General features: G+C 41.1%; 1 protein-coding gene across 1 annotated transcript in view; it reads left to right on the top strand.

The window, feature by feature from the left end:
• The window catches only part of LOC133540381 (pituitary adenylate cyclase-activating polypeptide type I receptor-like), a 56,097-nt gene that overhangs the window by 27,538 nt on the left and 7,723 nt on the right, over positions 1-20,836 (top strand). Inside the window, exons 3-8 of the mRNA XM_061882919.1 lie at positions 8,313-8,415; positions 12,402-12,515; positions 14,743-14,846; positions 17,865-17,962; positions 20,194-20,323; positions 20,641-20,794. Of these exons, the coding sequence (XP_061738903.1) occupies positions 8,313-8,415; positions 12,402-12,515; positions 14,743-14,846; positions 17,865-17,962; positions 20,194-20,323; positions 20,641-20,794 (703 nt within the window). The remainder of the gene's footprint in view (positions 1-8,312; positions 8,416-12,401; positions 12,516-14,742; positions 14,847-17,864; positions 17,963-20,193; positions 20,324-20,640; positions 20,795-20,836) is intronic.

Genomic DNA, 20,836 nt, shown 5'->3' with positions numbered 1-20,836 from the left:
GTCAGGATAGTCAGGATAGTCAGGATAGTCATGATAGTCAGGATAGTCATGATAGTCATGATAGTCAGGATAGTCAGGATAGTCAGTATTGTCATGATAGTCAGGATAGTCAGGATAGTCAGGATAGTCATGATAGTCATGATAGTCAGGATAGTCAGGATAGTCATGATAGTCATGATAGTCATGATAGTCAGGATAGTCAGGATTGTCATGATAGTCAGGATAGTCAGGATAGTCAGGATAGTCATGATAGTCATGATAGTCAGGATAGTCAGGATAGTCATGATAGTCATGATAGTCATGATAGTCAGGATAGTCAGGATAGTCATGATAGTCAGGATAGTCAGGATAGTCATGATAGTCATGATAGTCATGATAGTCAGGATAGTCAGGATTGTCATGATAGTCAGGATAGTCAGGATAGTCAGGATAGTCATGATAGTCAGGATAGTCAGGATAGTCATGATAGTCATGATAGTCATGATAGTCAGGATAGTCAGGATAGTCAGGATAGTCAGGATAGTCAGGATGCCACTTCCTGCTGCGGAGTCCTGGGGATCACGGCGGCCGCTGCTCCCAATTGTGTTGAGCCCACACAGGGAAATAATGCTCTTTGTGTGTGTGTGTGTGTGTGTGTGTGTGTGTGTGTGTGTGTGTGTGCGTGTGTGTGTGTGTGTGTGTGTGTGTGTGTGTGTGTGTGCGTGTGTGTGTGTGTGCATATCACAACAGATGGTATGCTCCAATGTTCAAAGTCTAAATATAAGTTAGTTTAGTTTCCAGTGTAGATGTCAGCTGCCTCCCTCAGCATTCTTCAACTTTCTAAAGGCCTGCACCATTTTGACACGGAGAAATAGCTGACTAATTAAAGTTGTGCATGTGCATGATTCACATGCATGAAAATGGTCATAAAAATGATAGATTAATGCATTTTTTTAAATTTTATTGTATTTATGTTTTATTTAATTTTTAAATGTTTTAATTTTGTGTATTCATTATAATTATATAATAAACAAAACATATGATCAAAGGAAACTCATTTGGGCCGCTTGTACCCGTGATCTTGTCCTTTCAGTCATGACCCAAAGCTCATGACCATAGGTGAGGATGGGAACGTAGATCGAACAGTAAATTGAGAGCTTTGCCTTCCGGCTCAGCTCCTTCTTCACCACAACAGATCGGTACAACGTCCGCATTACTGAAGACGCCGCACCGATCCGCCTGTCCATCTCACAATCCACTCTTCCCTCACTCGTGAACAAGACTCCTAGGTACTTGAACTCCTCCACTTGGGGCAGGGTCTCCTCCCCAACATGGAGATGGCAATCCACCCTTTTCCAGGCAAGAACCATGGACTCGGACTTGGAGGTGCTGATTCTCAACCCGGTCGCTTCACACTCAGCTGCGAACCGATCCAGTGAGAGCTGAAGATCCCGGCCAGATGAAGCCATCAGGACCACATCATCTGCAAAAAGCAGAGACCTAATCCTGCAGCCACCAAACCGGATCCCCTCAACGCCTTGACTGCGCCTAGAAATTCTGTCCATAAAAGTTATGAACAGAATGGGTGACAAAGGACAGCCTTGGCGGAGTCCAACCCTCACTGGAAACGTGTCCGACTTACTGCCGGCAATGTGGACCAAGTTCTGACACTGATCATACAGGGAGTGGATCGCCACAATCAGACAGTCCGATACCCCATACTCTCTGAGCACTCCCCACAGGACTTCCCGAGGGACACGGTCCAATGCCTTCTCCAAGTCCACAAAGCACATGTAGACTGGTTGGGCAAACTCCCATGCACCCTCAAGACCCCTGCCCAGAGTATAGAGCTGGTCCACAGTTCCACGACCAGGACCAAAACCACACTGTTCCTCCTGAATCCGAGGTTCGACTATCCGACGTAGCCTCCTCTCCAGTACACCTGAATAAACCTTACCGGGAAGGCTGAGGAGTGTGATCCCACCATAGTTGGAACACACCCTCCGGTCCCCCTTCTTAAAGAGAGGGACCACCACCCCAGTCTGCCAATCTAGAGGTACCGCCCCCGATGTCCACACGATGCTGCAGAGTCTTGTCAACCAAGACAGCCCCACAGCATCCAGAGCCTTAAGGAACTCCGGGCGGATTTCATCTACCCCCGGGGCCTTGCCACCGAGGAGCTTTTTAACTACTTAAATGTGGATGGATAAAAGTTATTCTTGTTCTCAGTGAGCAGTCAATTAGATTAGATTAGATTAGATAAATTAGATAGTACTTTATTTATTCCTTCAGGAAAATTAAAATGTTCAGCACAATCTCATTCAAGATCAGACAAACATTACAGGGAGACAGAACAGGATGACTGACGGGTCAGCCAACTTCCAGCGTCCCTTACAAAAAAGGTGAGATACAGGTAAACAAGGGGGGGATGGGAGAAAAAAATAGAAGATTAAAATAAAATAAAAATAAAATATCGGTCTAAGCATGGGCCTCTGGAGAGGGGGTCCAGACTGAGGCCAAGGGAAAAAACAATAACTCATAGCCATAGTACACATCCCACTCACATGTGTGTAAGAAGGGAAACATCAGACATCAAAGAACACAAAGGACATGAAAGACATTAAAGCAGCAGATACAAGCAGACACTTCTACATACAGCTATGAATAAAAAGTAAAACAAACATATCCACTGTGGTAGCCTCTGCAGTGTTCCACGCCATCCTCCGCTGGAGTGGGGGGAGCATGGCCAGAGACAGGAGCAGACCCAACAAAGCAACTAAGAGAGCCAACTCCTCTCTCGGCCGCCAACCAACTCTCGGCCAGTGTCCAGTCTGCATGGATGAGCCAGGATACGTCCAAGGAGACTGAGGTGTCCGATACCTGCTCACCCAGCCAAGACACTGTAAAGTTTGTCCGTCCCGGCGCTCAGTGCCAGCTCTGCAGTCCTGTCTCTTCATCCACATCTCCTCCGGTCTCTCCAAACTCTGCAGTCCTGTCTCTTCATCCACATCTCCTCCGGTCTCTCCAAACTCTGCAGTCCTGTCTCTTCATCCACATCTCCTCCGGTCTCTCCAAACTCTGCAATCCTGTCTCTCCATCCACATCTCCTCCAGTCTCTCCAAACTCTGCAGTCCTGTCTCTTCATCCACATCTCCTCCAGTCTCTCCAAACTCTGCAGTCCTGTCTCTTCATCCACATCTCCTCCAGTCTCTCCAAACTCTGCAGTCCTGTCTCTTCATCCACATCTCCTCCGGTCTCTCCAAACTCTGCAGTCCTGTCTCTTCATCCACATCTCCTCCGGTCTCTCCAAACTCTGCAATCCTGTCTCTCCATCCACATCTCCTCCAGTCTCTCCAAACTCTGCAGTCCTGTCTCTTCATCCACATCTCCTCCAGTCTCTCCAAACTCTGCAGTCCTGTCTCTTCATCCACATCTCCTCCAGTCTCTCCAAACTCTGCAGTCCTGTCTCTTCATCCACATCTCCTCCGGTCTCTCCAAACTCTGCAGTCCTGTCTCTTCATCCACATCTCCTCCGGTCTCTCCAAACTCTGCAATCCTGTCTCTTCATCCACATCTCCTCCAGTCTCTCCAAACTCTGCAGTCCTGTCTCTTCATCCACATCTCCTCCAGTCTCTCCGAACTCTGCAGTCCTGTCTCTTCATCCACATCTCCTCCAGTCTCTCCAAACTCTGCAGTCCTGTCTCTTCATCCACATCTCCTCCAGTCTCTCCAAACTCTGCAGTCCTGTCTCTTCATCCACATCTCCTCCAGTCTCTCCAAACTCTGCAGTCCTGTCTCTTCATCCACATCCCCTCCAGTCTCTCCAAACTCTGCAGTCATGTCTCTTCATCCACATCTCCTCCAGTCTCTCCAAACTCTGCAGTCCTGTCTCTTCATCCACATCTCCTCCGGTCTCTCCAAACTCTGCAGTCCTGTCTCTTCATCCACATCTCCTCCAGTCTCTCCAAACTCTGCAGTCCTGTCTCTTCATCCGCATCTCCTCCAGTCTCTCCAAACTCTGCAGTCCTGTCTCTTCATCCGCATCTCCTCCAGTCTCTCCAAACTCTGCAGTCCTGTCTCTTCATCCGCATCTCCTCCAGTCTCTCCAAACTCTGCAGTCCTGTCTCTTCATCCACATCTCCTCCAGTCTCTCCAAACTCTGCAGTCCTGTCTCTTCATCCACATCTCCTCCAGTCTCTCCAAACTCTGCAGTCCTGTCTCTTCATCCACATCTCCTCCAGTCTCTCCAAACTCTGCAGTCCTGTCTCTTCATCCACATCTCCTCCAGTCTCTCCAAACTCTGCAGTCCTGTCTCTTCATCCGCATCTCCTCCAGTCCCTCCAAACTCTGCAGTCCTGTCTCTTCATCCGCATCTCCTCCAGTCTCTCCAAACTCTGCAGTCCTGTCTCTTCATCCGCATCTCCTCCAGTCTCTCCAAACTCTGCAGTCCTGTCTCTTCATCCGCATCTCCTCCAGTCTCTCCAAACTCTGCAGTCCTGTCTCTTCATCCGCATCTCCTCCAGTCTCTCCAAACTCTGCAGTCCTGTCTCTTCATCCGCATCTCCTCCAGTCTCTCCAAACTCTGCAGTCCTGTCTCTTCATCCACATCTCCTCCAGTCTCTCCAAACTCTGCAGTCCTGTCTCTTCATCCACATCTCCTCCAGTCTCTCCAAACTCTGCAGTCCTGTCTCTTCATCCACATCTCCTCCAGTCTCTCCAAACTGCAGTCCTGTCTCTTCATCCACATCTCCTCCAGTCTCTCCAAACTCTGCAGTCCTGTCTCTTCATCCACATCTCCTCCAGTCTCTCCAAACTCTGCAGTCCTGTCTCTTCATCCACATCTCCTCCAGTCTCTCCAAACTCTCCAGTCCTGTCTCTTCATCCACATCTCCTCCAGTCTCTCCAAACTCTGCAGTCCTGTCTCTTCATCCACATCTCCTCCAGTCTCTCCAAACTCTCCAGTCCTGTCTCTTCATCCACATCTCCTCCAGTCTCTCCAAACTCTGCAGTCCTGTCTCTTCATCCACATCTCCTCCAGTCTCTCCAAACTCTGCAGTCCTGTCTCTTCATCCACATCTCATCCAGTCTCTCCAAACTCTGCAGTCCTGTCTCTTCATCCGCATCTCCTCCAGTCTCTCCAAACTCTGCAGTCCTGTCTCTTCATCCACATCTCCTCCAGTCTCTCCAAATTCTGCAGTCCTGTCTCTTCATCCGCATCTCCTCCAGTATCTCCAAACTCTGCAGTCCTGTCTCTTCATCCACATCTCCTCCAGTCTCTCCAAACTCTGCAGTCCTGTCTCTTCATCCACATCTCCTCCAGTCTCTCCAAACTCTGCAGTCCTGTCTCTTCATCCACATCTCCTCCAGTCTCTCCAAACTCTGCAGTCCTGTCTCTTCATCCACATCTCCTCCAGTCTCTCCAAACTCTGCAGTCCTGTCTCTTCATCCACATCTCCTCCAGTCTCTCCAAACTCTGCAGTCCTGTCTCTTCATCCACATCTCCTCCGGTCTCTCCAAACTCTGCAGTCCTGTCTCTTCATCCACATCTCCTCCGGTCTCTCCAAACTCTGCAATCCTGTCTCTCCATCCACATCTCCTCCAGTCTCTCCAAACTCTGCAGTCCTGTCTCTTCATCCACATCTCCTCCAGTCTCTCCAAACTCTGCAGTCCTGTCTCTTCATCCACATCTCCTCCAGTCTCTCCAAACTCTGCAGTCCTGTCTCTTCATCCACATCTCCTCCGGTCTCTCCAAACTCTGCAGTCCTGTCTCTTCATCCACATCTCCTCCGGTCTCTCCAAACTCTGCAATCCTGTCTCTTCATCCACATCTCCTCCAGTCTCTCCAAACTCTGCAGTCCTGTCTCTTCATCCACATCTCCTCCAGTCTCTCCGAACTCTGCAGTCCTGTCTCTTCATCCACATCTCCTCCAGTCTCTCCAAACTCTGCAGTCCTGTCTCTTCATCCACATCTCCTCCAGTCTCTCCAAACTCTGCAGTCCTGTCTCTTCATCCACATCTCCTCCAGTCTCTCCAAACTCTGCAGTCCTGTCTCTTCATCCACATCCCCTCCAGTCTCTCCAAACTCTGCAGTCATGTCTCTTCATCCACATCTCCTCCAGTCTCTCCAAACTCTGCAGTCCTGTCTCTTCATCCACATCTCCTCCGGTCTCTCCAAACTCTGCAGTCCTGTCTCTTCATCCACATCTCCTCCAGTCTCTCCAAACTCTGCAGTCCTGTCTCTTCATCCGCATCTCCTCCAGTCTCTCCAAACTCTGCAGTCCTGTCTCTTCATCCGCATCTCCTCCAGTCTCTCCAAACTCTGCAGTCCTGTCTCTTCATCCGCATCTCCTCCAGTCTCTCCAAACTCTGCAGTCCTGTCTCTTCATCCACATCTCCTCCAGTCTCTCCAAACTCTGCAGTCCTGTCTCTTCATCCACATCTCCTCCAGTCTCTCCAAACTCTGCAGTCCTGTCTCTTCATCCACATCTCCTCCAGTCTCTCCAAACTCTGCAGTCCTGTCTCTTCATCCACATCTCCTCCAGTCTCTCCAAACTCTGCAGTCCTGTCTCTTCATCCGCATCTCCTCCAGTCCCTCCAAACTCTGCAGTCCTGTCTCTTCATCCGCATCTCCTCCAGTCTCTCCAAACTCTGCAGTCCTGTCTCTTCATCCGCATCTCCTCCAGTCTCTCCAAACTCTGCAGTCCTGTCTCTTCATCCGCATCTCCTCCAGTCTCTCCAAACTCTGCAGTCCTGTCTCTTCATCCGCATCTCCTCCAGTCTCTCCAAACTCTGCAGTCCTGTCTCTTCATCCGCATCTCCTCCAGTCTCTCCAAACTCTGCAGTCCTGTCTCTTCATCCACATCTCCTCCAGTCTCTCCAAACTCTGCAGTCCTGTCTCTTCATCCACATCTCCTCCAGTCTCTCCAAACTCTGCAGTCCTGTCTCTTCATCCACATCTCCTCCAGTCTCTCCAAACTGCAGTCCTGTCTCTTCATCCACATCTCCTCCAGTCTCTCCAAACTCTGCAGTCCTGTCTCTTCATCCACATCTCCTCCAGTCTCTCCAAACTCTGCAGTCCTGTCTCTTCATCCACATCTCCTCCAGTCTCTCCAAACTCTCCAGTCCTGTCTCTTCATCCACATCTCCTCCAGTCTCTCCAAACTCTGCAGTCCTGTCTCTTCATCCACATCTCCTCCAGTCTCTCCAAACTCTCCAGTCCTGTCTCTTCATCCACATCTCCTCCAGTCTCTCCAAACTCTGCAGTCCTGTCTCTTCATCCACATCTCCTCCAGTCTCTCCAAACTCTGCAGTCCTGTCTCTTCATCCACATCTCATCCAGTCTCTCCAAACTCTGCAGTCCTGTCTCTTCATCCGCATCTCCTCCAGTCTCTCCAAACTCTGCAGTCCTGTCTCTTCATCCACATCTCCTCCAGTCTCTCCAAATTCTGCAGTCCTGTCTCTTCATCCGCATCTCCTCCAGTATCTCCAAACTCTGCAGTCCTGTCTCTTCATCCACATCTCCTCCAGTCTCTCCAAACTCTGCAGTCCTGTCTCTTCATCCACATCTCCTCCAGTCTCTCCAAACTCTGCAGTCCTGTCTCTTCATCCACATCTCCTCCAGTCTCTCCAAACTCTGCAGTCCTGTCTCTTCAACCACATCTCCTCCAGTCTCTCCAAACAGACTCCGGTGTGGCAGAGACCCAGCAGCTGGTCTCCATGGCCAAAAGGCTCCCGGGAGGCAGATCCAGAAGTCCACAAAAAAAAGCACCACAGAGGTCACAAAAGTGCCACCCCTTGTCACACAGTCCCAAAGGGTCCCGGACCAAAAGGCAAAAAAATATAGTAAGACATGAAAAGAAGAGGGAAACACAAAAGGATGACACAAGAGCACAGAACTCCTGCCAACAGCTGCCACTACAGCAGCGCCATCTTGGGGAAAAAAATAAAAATAAATAAAATAATAAAAAATGATTCACGTTATCAGTAGATACTTTGTCTATATTTTGGAAAAAACTGCCGTGAAGTAGCAATGCACGTTTCCACCACTTGTGGCAGTAATGTGCCAGTCGCTGGAATGAGCGACGTATGACAAGCTTGAACAATTTAAGAAGTCTGGAGCAAAGTTCACATGGAGAAGTTTCTTATGCGCAAAAATACAGTTAAAAAGTTTTAATTTGGAGATTATAAGGCTGTATTTTCATGTGTGATGTGTTTATTGAAAATGATCAACTGGCACAGCAAGACCCGGTGGCAAGGAGGTTATTTCTTGATGTTATGGAGTTTAATAGTTTCACTTTCATGAAACTATTTTGTGTGCTTTCTCTATTTTCCAGCTTCCAAGTCAGCAGGTCCTCTCCATCTGTGTCACCAGGAGGGAGGAGGACAAATGTTTGGAAATGATGGCTTTAAACCACCCTGGAAACCATTCAGAATTTGGTAAGAATTTTACTTTGTAGTACGGACGTGGCACTTTTATTTATCTATTTCTCTTTAATCTCATTTCAAAATGGTTAAAAAGCAAATAATCGACCAAAAGGAATATCCAATTAGCAGGTACACATCAGTATCGTACTAATATTGGAGCCTTGAGTATGATACTGATATTGATCAGATACACAATATCAGCACAAATTATACATACTAACATTGTTTAGTTGTGTGGAAAGTTATAAAAAGTCTGATCAAGTGAAATGAATCCAAACAGAGAACAATGTTAATATGTAATAAATAATAATAATGTTCATACTGACAGCCATCAGACTCCTTTTTGACTGTACTTAAATGTATAATGTATGTATATTATTCACATGTGAATAATGCTGTATAATAGACTGTATTTATGTTATTTACATGTGAATAATGCTGTATAATAGACTGTATTTATATTATTCACATGTGAATACTGCTGTATAATAGACTGTATTTATGTTATTCACATGTGAATAATGCTGTATAATAGACTGTATTTATATTATTCACATGTGAATAATGCTGTATAATAGACTGTATTTATGTTATTTACATGTGAAAAATGCTGTATAATAGACTGTATTTATATTATTCACATGTGAATACTGCTGTATAATAGACTGTATTTATGTTATTCACATGTGAATAATGCTGTATAATAGACTGTATTTATAGTATTCACATGTGAATAATGCTGTATAATAGACTGTATTTATATTATTTACATGTGAATAATGCTGTATAATAGACTGTATTTATATTATTCACATGTGAATAATGCTGTATAATAGACTGTATTTATATTATTTACATGTGAATAATGCTGTATAATAGACTGTATTTATATTATTCACATGTGAATAATGCTGTATAATAGACTGTATTTATATTATTCACATGTGAATAATGCTGTATAATAGACTGTATTTATATTATTCACATGTGAATAATGCTGTATAATAGACTGTATTTATGTTATTCACATGTGAATAATGCTGTATAATAGACTGTATTTATATTATTCACATGTGGATAATGCTGTATATTATACTGTATTTATATTATTCACATGTGAATAATGCTGTATAATAGACTGTATTTATATTATTCACCTGTGAATAATGCTGTATAATAGACTGTATTTATATTATTCACATGTGAATAATGCTGTATAATAGACTGTATTTATATTATTCACATGTGAATAATGCTGTATAATAGACTGTATTTATATTATTCACATGTGAATAATGCTGTATAATAGACTGTATTTATATTATTCACCTGTGAATAATGCTGTATAATAGACTGTATTTATATTATTCACATGTGAATAATGCTGTATAATAGACTGTATTTATATTATTCACATGTGAATGCTGCTGTATAATAGACTGTATTTATATTATTCACATGTGAATAATGCTGTATAATAGACTGTATTTATATTATTCACATGTGAATGCTGCTGTATAATATACTGTATTTATATTATTCACATGTGAATAATGCTGTATAATAGACTGTATTTATATTATTCACATGTGAATAATGCTGTATAATAGACTGTATTTATATTATTCACCTGTGAATAATGCTGTATAATAGACTGTATTTATATTATTCACATGTGAATAATGCTGTATAATAGACTGTATTTATATTATTCACATGTGGATAATGCTGTATAATAGACGGTATTAATAATATTCACATGTGAATAATGCTGTATAATAGACTGTATTTATATTATTCACATGTGAATAATGCTGTATAATAGACTGTATTTATATTATTCACCTGTGAATAATGCTGTATAATAGACTGTATTTATATTATTCACATGTGAATAATGCTGTATAATAGACTGTATTTATATTATTCACATGTGAATGCTGCTGTATAATAGACTGTATTTATATTATTCACATGTGAATAATGCTGTATAATAGACTGTATTTATATTATTCACATGTGAATAATGCTGTATAATAGACTGTATTTATATTATTCACCTGTGAATAATGCTGTATAATAGACTGTATTTATATTATTCACATGTGAATAATGCTGTATAATAGACTGTATTTATATTATTCACATGTGAATAATGCTGTATAATAGACTGTATTTATATTATTCACATGTGAATAATGCTGTATAATAGACTGTATTTATATTATTCACCTGTGAATAATGCTGTATAATAGACTGTATTTATAGTATTCACATGTGAATAATGCTGTATAATAGACTGTATTTATATTATTCACATGTGAATAATGCTGTATAATAGACTGTATTTATATTATTCACCTGTGAATAATGCTGTATAATAGACTGTATTTATATTATTCACATGTGAATAATGCTGTATAATAGACTGTATTTATATTATTCACATGTAAAAAATACCTAAGTGTTTATTGTCTATTGTAAGCTAACTGTGGTGCTGAATTTCCCCCCAGGGATCAATAAAGTACTTCTAGTCTATTCTATTCAATGAAAAACACTATCCTATTCATTGTTAACCAAACATATCGTCTATCCAGTAATTTCATTTTGAATTGCTGGATAACTGAAGGGGCTGATCTCACCAAAATAAATCAAGATATCTCCGATAATGAAGAACATCTTGCACCACTGCATTTCATTCCAGTGCACCATTTCTGTAAGTCTACCACGCTAAAAAGTGGGTTCCATCATCTAGATCGCACTAGAAGACTTTTGATTGATTGAGAAGTTTATTGACATCTTAAAGAATTGAATCAATTTTATGCTTTGAAAAGGCAAATAATGGCACAAAAAGCCAAAAGGCTTGTTTCCATTGTGGTCCATTAAATATCCATCATATACGATACATTCAATAATAAAATATATATAACCTGTAACATGTATAAAAAACTATGTAAAAAAATTGATAAATTATGTACATACACATACACAGCATACCTGTCAGGTGATTTGAAAAACAATATATACAAAAAATGGGGGTTGGGGGGCATGTACACTATAAACATAACACTATGTACATGTTGACCTACAAGAGTGTGCAAAATAGAATGAGAAAATATATGTACACTATAACCACATATATATATATATACTTTATATATATATATATATACTTTATATATATATATATACTTTATAACCACATATAAATATATATATACATTATAACCACATCTAAATATATATATATATACACTATAACCACATATAAAAAAAAAAATATATATATATACATACACTATAACCAAATATAAATATATATATACATTATAACCACATATAGATATATATATGTATATATATACTATAACCACATATAAATATATATATATATATATATATATACACACACTATAACCACATATATATATATATATATATATATATATATACACTATAACCACATATAAACCTGTTTGATGTTGCGGAAAGTTGCTGGGGATCAATTTTGGTTCAGATCAGGTAAAGGTTGACCTGAGCCATGATTTTTAAATTTAGTAGGGAAGTTGGATTCTAAAGGTGTGTTGGAAGTGCAATCCACTGTGTTGAGAGTCTTCAATATGGGGAGACGAGGTCTGAGGTCTGTGGACCTGCTTGTAATAGCGCAGAAAAGGTGGTGCACATTGTACTTATGTGCCGCATGTTCCACGAAATAACAAAACACAGCAGGATGGAGCATGATGTCATGAATGTGAAGGAAAATGAGTGTCTCCATGGTGACATCTAGTAGTACACGCAAACAACCTTGTTTAAATGGTGTGGCTCGCAACACTTTTGTTATTCTGAACTGTGCAGTATTAGTAAATCACCTGCAATAGTAGACACAATTGTGTAGTTTGCAGCTGTTCTGTGGGATCTTAGTAGTGCAGTTCTCTCCGGACACAGCCTGAGTCGCTGTGAGAACAAGAAGTACTGAGTCCGTACTTGTGGTGTTCCAGGGTGTCCGTGGATGTGGGACAACCTGACCTGTTGGCAACCTGCCAGGATCGGGGACGTGGTTCAGGTCACCTGCCCTGACATCTTCTCTCACGCCACCAGCAAGGAAGACTTTGGTGAGTCACTGATTCAAAGTGCTTTGCCTTTCTTAGGAAATACAGCGAAATATGATATTTATGTCAGGGACCAAGGTACAACTCCTTTTAAGGAGTCTACATTTCTACTATGGCATTTTTAAGACCTTTGAACATTTTCCAAAGTGCAAGTCATTAAAGTACTTATTATACGTTTTGAGAGTTACATCGGCTTTCTGTTTATACGACTAACTACTTGTTGCCGCTGAATCACTTTCATGTCATGTACTTGAGTATGTACTTGAGTATGTACTTGAGTATGTACTTGAGTATGTACTTAAGTATGTACTTAAGTAGCTTATGTGGCAACAGTACAATTAGAAGTAATGTCATGATGAGGGTTAGGTCAAACAGAGGCCAGCCACTGTGGCTAAACTATTAAGCTATGAGTACGCCAGTAAAGTTCCATCCGTGACGACTTCAATAGCAATGCTGGCTATCAAGTTGATAATCCAGGCTTTTAGCTCGGTTGTCAGCGTACTTGCCTCTCATTCAAACAAACCTTGATTGCGTCCCGTGCGGATTGGAAAAGGCAGAAATAGGAGCACATGATTTACATTTCTTTAATGGTACCTGCTGAACTATGTTGGTACTACCAGGTACCAGTTAACATCAACTCCAACAATACAGCATTTAGATATCTTTGTGTACATTTTTAAGCACCGGTTTAAACGCTGGTATTTGTAGTGAACCACCTCTAGCTAATAATGTTGCAATTTTCTATGCCAACAAAGCAAGAACGCCTGATAGAAAACGCTCAAAAGGTAAAGTTCCATATTTCAAAATGCACTAGCTTAATGCTAATTCACATATATGCTAAGGTTCCATATTTCAAAATGCACTAGCTTAATGCTAATTTACATACATGCTACTGATTGCTTTAGCGATTTTACATGGCGAATTTCAAAAAGCTGGTGCGTAATAAGTACAATAGACTTACAAACCCCGTTTCCATATGAGTTGGGAAATTGTGTTAGATGTAAATATAAACAGAATACAATGATTTGCAAATCCTTTTCAAGCCATATTCAGTTGAATATGCTACAAAGACAACATATTTGATGTTCAAACTCATAAACTTAGAATTTCATGGCTGCAACACGTGCCAAAGTAGTTGGGAAAGGGCATGTTCACCACTGTGTTACATCAACTTCTCTTTCAACAACACTCAATAAACATTTGGGAACTGAGGAAACTAATTGTGGAAGCTTTGAAAGGGGAATTCTTTCCCATTCTTGTTTTATGTAGAGCTTCAGTCCTTCAACAGTCCGGGGTCTCCGCTGTCCTATTTTACGCTTCATAATGCGCCACACATTTTCCATGGGAGACAGGTCTGGACTGCAGGCGGGCCAGGAAAGTACCCACACTCTTTTTTTACGAAGCCACGCTGTTGTAACACGTGCTGAATGTGGCTTGGCATTGTCTTGCTAAAATAAGCAGGGGCGTCCATGAAAAAGATGGCACTTAGATGGCAGCATATGTTTTTTTCTTGCTCAGTCATTCTTATAAAAGACTGAGCATTTTTTGGGAAGCTGTTTTTATAGCCAATCATGGCACCCACCTGTTCCCAATTAGCCTGCACACCTGTGGGATGTTCCAAATAAGTGTTTGATGAGCATTCCTCAGCTTTATCATTTTTTTTTGCCACCTTTCCCAACTTCTTTTTCACGTGTTGCTGGCATCAAATTCTAAAGTTAATGATTATTTGCAACAACAAAAAATAAAGTTTATGAGTTTGAACATGAAATATGTTGTCTTTGTAGCATATTCAACTGAATATGGCTTGAAAAGGATTTGCAAATCATTGTATTCTGTTTATATTTACATCTAACACAATTTCCCAAGTCTTTTGTAAAAGTACAAACACTTTATAGGGTTCAGCAAAAGACAAGTCTGGTACATTCAATTTAATGGCAAAGACTACTTCCTGACTGTGTCAACGCACAAAGGACAAACCAAAATAAATACATACTTGCAAATGAGACTCAGAAGTGTACAACAACTGAACAAAACATTATCAGCTTACTCAGTAAATGTTAAATACATTTTCTGTGGATTTTCAAAACTCAAATAAACTGACATTTATTACACACAAAAATATCCAAAGTACTGGGTACTGGTATCAATTCCCAGCAATTGTGAGATGGTACCGTATCGGTGTAAATGTGAAAGATACTCATCTGTAGTAATGATTGTGTTACGTTTGCAGAACTGGGGACGATCAGTCGAAACTGTACTGAGTTTGGATGGTCGGACACGTTCCCTCACTACTACGACGCTTGTTTAGACCAGCCAGGAAACAACACTCATCCGGTTTGTACACAAGCAGTCATCCCAAAGGGACTTCATTCTAGCATAAACAACTTTTTTTTTTCAGTATACAGGCAATGTTTTCAGTGACATGAAAACATCATTACTGATCAGAATGTTTATACTAATGAAGTACACACACAAACCTTCAATGGTGTGCGGCAAAGACAACATGACACTTAACAACACAGCTGACTTTCTCATCAACATGATCTTATTATTCTCTGTAAATACTGAACCGCTTATTAGTCTGCTGAAAAAATATTATACTTTACAACAATTGATTAGATGATGGATGGATGGATGGATTTAAACTATACCAACATGAAAGTGTTCAGTTTAGGGCTACAGCGATCAAAGGTCCTCTATAATGTACTAGAGAACATCATTGCTACTCCTTGCATACTTCTGCACCTAAAAATGAGGGTAAAATCACAGGTAAAATTCCCACCAAAATATACAGTTATATATATATATATATATATATATATATATATATATATATATATATATATATATATATATATATATATATATATATATATATATATATATATATATATATATATATATATATATATATATATATATATACATACATATATACACACATATGAATATATGTATATATGTATGCATATATATATATACACACACACATATCAATCAATCAATCAATGTTTACTTATATAGCCCTAAATCACTAGTGTCTCAAAGGGCTGCACAAACCACTACGACATCCTCGGTAGGCCCACATAAGGGCAAGGAAAACTCACACCCGGTGGGACGTCGGTGACAATGATGACTATGAGAACCTTGGAGAGGAGGAAAGCAATGGATGTCGAGCGGGTCTAACATGATACTGTGAAAGTTCAATCCACAATGGATCCAACACAGTCGCGAGAGTCCAGTCCAAAGCGGATCCAACACAGCAGCGAGAGTCCTGTTCACAGCGGAGCCAGCAGGAAACCATCCCAAGTGGAGGCGGATCAGCAGCGCAGAGATGTCCCCAGCCGATACACAGGCAAGCAGTACATGGCCACTGGATCGGACCGGACCCCCTCCACAAGGGATAGTGGGACATAGGAGAAAAATAAAAGAAACGGCAGATCAACTGGTCTAAAAAGGGAGTCTATTTAAAGGTTAGAGTATACAAATGAGTTTTAAGGTGAGACTTAAATGCTTCTACTGAGGTGGCATCTCGAACTGTTACCGGGAGGGCATTCCAGAGTACTGGAGCCTGAAATGTATATATATATATATATATATATATATATATATATATATATATATATATATATATATATATATATATATATATGTATGTCAGAAAAACATAAATTGCTAGTATGCTATTTTGTGTCCTCTTCTACTGAGGTTTTTCTCAAGATTCTTGGGGAAACGCTGAAAGAGCCTGAGGAAACACAGGCTATGTAATCTATGGAAGAGAAGAAAAGTCCATACATGGCCATTTTCTTTAAAGTACCAATGGAGTGGAATAACAAGGTGACTTTATATGCATATTTTTGTTTCATTGTATCCATTAAACCATTTCCAATCGTATTTACAATCTGCAGAGTGTGTGAAAATACTGTTTAAACGTCACAAAATGCCACAATTTCAGTCAGCCATTTGGAATATTCCGCTCTGAATACCTTCTGCGATTACCAGAGATTGACAACACTGTAGAAAACGTTTCTGCACTTTGATCATATTATCAGATCATTCATGCTGAAAATATGCAAAAATTGTAAAAATTGCTCACAATCCTTATGTAAGACCAAAACTTTTTTTATGCATTCGAAATTGTAAATAAATAGCTAACAACAGATCAAGAATCCTCTGTTGCGCTCATTTCACCCTCTTTAAAAACATCCAGAAAGCGCCAACAATACTTCATTTACTGGACATGAAAATTCACCAAATGTGAGTGATATTGTTAATTTAAACGCTAATGCAGACGGACTATTTTAGCGAAGCAATGATCTAATTCTAGCTAACAATGCTATTGTTGACACACTATAAGCAATTGTCTGCTTCTACTTTTGTCTCAAACTTGCAATACTAAATTCTAGATTCTAGTTCATGCATCTCTCACCTGGTAGTAGACACAGGTGACCATGGTCCGACAGGCTGGTCCACTTTCACATTAAGAGATGGCGGAAAAGACCCGGAAAGACGCTTTCTCCAGGAACAATTTAAAAAAAAAATCCTACTTGTGGATTAAGATTTATTCTTTATCCAAACAGAATTATGTGAGCGTCCCGTCGGTCGGCATCCCAGCGAGAGTGGAAATATTACAGTAAGTGTTTATTTTCTTATGGTTTAAAATGTTTAGTGTGTATGTTCAGCAACTAGCGATGCTGCAGATGATTACAGTGTTAATTAAAACGGCATCCATCACTTGCCTTCTAAAACTTATTGCTCATCCTCTTTGTGTTCGGGCTCAAAAATATAAGGTTCTGGCTCATAATTGATCCCTCTCAAAGTCTGCTTGATTAGCATTGTTGTTGATGAGGAAGGGAGCAGTGATCCGTAACGTTACTTCACAGATCGCGTGACTGGTTTCCTCGTTATCTCTCAAAATGGCTCGGATATCTCCATGAGATTGATACTACTTTGATCATATCTATTTATCCACACACTTTGGAAGTCCTTAAGTGTCATGAATCATAAATAAATGATATTAGCTTCACTATAGTAGAGGCAACTGGTTGTTCCACTCTACTGATACTTTACTGTTTCTGTTTTGCTCAAAATGGTAACTATATCAGTTTTGAAGTAACCATAAACCAGGACGATAAAAACTCAATTAGGTGAGTAAAATAATAATTTTACCTGCTCCTAGCTGGGGAAATGCGGCATATCGCTTCTGGCAATGGATATGGGCCTTTCAAGTACCCGTTACTCAAAAACGTATTAATGTTACGAGTAGACGCTGCCAGGTTCATTTTCAGGAGCAGACAATTCTCTTCCTATTTCCACCTTTGTCAACCAAGATGTTTTCCTGTGTTTCACCAGGAAATGCACTTTCTGTCAGTGAAGGCTTTGTACACAGTTGGCTACAGCACGTCTTTGCTGTCCCTCACCACAGCCATGGTCATCCTGTGCAGGTTCAGGTGAGACTTTGGCCCACAAGGGGGATCATCAGTATGATCACAGCAGTAGTGCTCTCTTTCTCACCAAGCATCTTCGTGGTGCTTTTGTAGTCCAGTCCACTTTACCAGGAATTGATGAAGGTGGACCCCGACTGAAACAAGTTGAAAAACTTATCATCATCATGTAATATTATCACTGGAGGACGATGCTAAACATGTTACACAGCCAGTAGCAAGCATCCTAATAGCTAAGCTAACTGCTAAGCTAGCTTTGGACCACACTAAGTAGTAAGTGTTTAGTCATGTTGAAGAAGTGGAGAAGGAAGTGTGTAACAGTAGAAAGTGAGCAGTTATTAACAGGAAATGAATACATAGATTAATGAGAGCGAGAGCGAGGATAATACAACAACAACAACAACAGTTGGTGAGTCAGCATTGCAATACGCGACACAAAAGAGGAGGGCAGATCCATTCATAAAATGGCAGTGCTGATACCAAAGGTGATAATAGTACAAAACCCCAAAACAGTTAAGTTGGCATATTGTTTGAATGGGAAAAAAAAACAGAATACAATGATTTGCAAATCCTTTTCAACTTAAATTCAATTGAATAGACTTCAAAGACAAGATAATTAACGTTCGAACTGGTAGATATATATATTTTGTTGTTGTTGCATATAATCATTACCTTAGAATTTAATGGCAGCAACACATTGCAAAAACTTGGCACAGAGGCATTTTTACCAGTGTTGGGAACTGAGGAGAACAATTTTTGAAGTGGAATAGTTTCCCATTCTTGCTTGATGTACAGCTTAAGTTGTTCAACAGTCTCCGTTGTGGTATTTGACGCCACATAATTAATGTGCCACACATTTTCCATGGGACACAGGTCTGTACTACAGGCGGGCCAGTCTAGTACCCGCACTCTTTCACTACAAAGTTACGCTGTTGTAACACATGCTGAATGTGGCTTGGCATTGTCTTGCTAAAATAAGCAGGGGCGTCCATGAAAAAGACGGCGCTTAGATGGCAGCATATGTTGTTCCAAAACCTGTATGTACCTTTCAGGATTAATGGTGCCTTCACAGATGTGTAAGTTACCCATGCCTTGGGCACTAATGCACCCCCATACCATCACACATGCTGGCTTTTACACTTTGCGTCGATAACAGTCTGCATGGTTCGCTTCCCCTTTGGTCCGGATGACACAATGTCGAATATTTCCAAAAACAATTTGAAATGTGGACTCATCAGACCACATAACACTATTCCACTTTGCATCAGTCCATCTTAGATGATCTTGGGCCCAGAGAAGCCGGCGCCGTTTCTGGATGTTGTTGATAAATGGCTTTCGCTTTGCATAGTAGAGCTTTAACTTGCACTTCCAGATGTAGCGACAAACTGTATTTAGTGACAGTGGTTTTCTGAAGTGTTCCTGAGCCCATGTGGTGATATCCTTTAGAGATTGATGTCAGTTTTTGATACAGTGTTGTCTGAGGGATGGAAGGTCACGGTCATTCAATGTTGGTTTCCGGCCATGCCGCTTACGTGGAGTGATTTCTCCAGATTCTCTGAACCTTTTGATGATATTATGGAGCGTAGATGTTGAAATCCCTAAATTTCTTGCAATGTCACTTTGAGAAAGGTTGTTCTTAAACTGTTTGACTATTTGCTCACACAGTTGTGGACAAAGGGGTGTACCTCGCCCCATCCTTTCTTGTGGAAGACTGAGCATTTTTTGGGAAGCTGTTTTTATACCCAATCATGGCACCCACCTGTTCCCAATTAGCCTGCACACCTGTGGGATGTTCCAAATAAGTGTTTGATGAGTATTTCTCAACTTTATCAGTATTTATTGCCACCTTTCCCAACTTCTTTGTCACGTGTTGCTGGCATCAAATTCTAAAGTTAATGATAATTAGCAAACAAAAAAAATGTTTATGAGTTTGAACATGAAATATGTTGTCTTTGTAGCATATTCAACTGAATAAGGCTTGAAAAGGATTTGCAAATCATTGTATTCTGTTTATATTTACATCTAACACAACTCATATGGAAACAGGGTTTGTAAAACCTTTCTAACATTCGTTAGTTTTTTGTTATGTTCAAATAAAGTGACCATGAAACTAAATCCTGGCTTTGCTAGGAGGTAAACTTGCAAAATCCTGGGCAATCAAACAATGACTTGTGTGCTGTGCCAGCATGTCAGCGTTTGACCATCGTCCTTAGGAGTCGTCCACTTTGTCCACACAGGAAGCTGCACTGTACCAGAAATTTCATCCACATGAACTTATTTGTGTCCTTCATCCTGAGAGCTATTTCTGTCTTCATCAAAGATGGCGTCTTATACTCCCAGGACAGCGAGCACTGCTTCGTACACACTGTGAGTAACACACACACACACACACACACACACACACACACACACACACACACACACACACACACACACACACACACACACACGCACGCACGCACACACACGCAGACACACGCAGACACACACACACACACACACACACACACACACACACACGCAGACACACACAAACACACACACACGCACGCACGCACACACACGCAGACACACGCAGACACACACACACACACACACACACACACACACACACACACACACACACGCAGAGGTCAGCAGGCCATCTCCTCAGGTGTGTGTGTGTGTGTGTTGTGGCCTCTCAGCTGGAATGTCGATCAGTGTTGGTGTTCTTCCATTACTGCGTCCTCTCCAACTACTTCTGGCTCTTCATCGAGGGTCTCTACCTCTTCACTCTGCTGGTGGAGACCTTCTTCCCGGAAAGAAGATACTTCTACTGGTACATCGGCGTGGGCTGGGGTGAGTGAGGCTTGTCACACGATGCACTTGCAGTGGACAGAA

The sequence above is a fragment of the Nerophis ophidion genome, linkage group LG22 (assembly GCF_033978795.1).
Source record: "Nerophis ophidion isolate RoL-2023_Sa linkage group LG22, RoL_Noph_v1.0, whole genome shotgun sequence".
Classification (NCBI taxonomy): domain Eukaryota; kingdom Metazoa; phylum Chordata; class Actinopteri; order Syngnathiformes; family Syngnathidae; genus Nerophis; species Nerophis ophidion.
The sequence above is the reverse complement of the archived record's forward strand: the minus strand, read 5'-3'. Positions and strand labels throughout refer to the sequence as shown.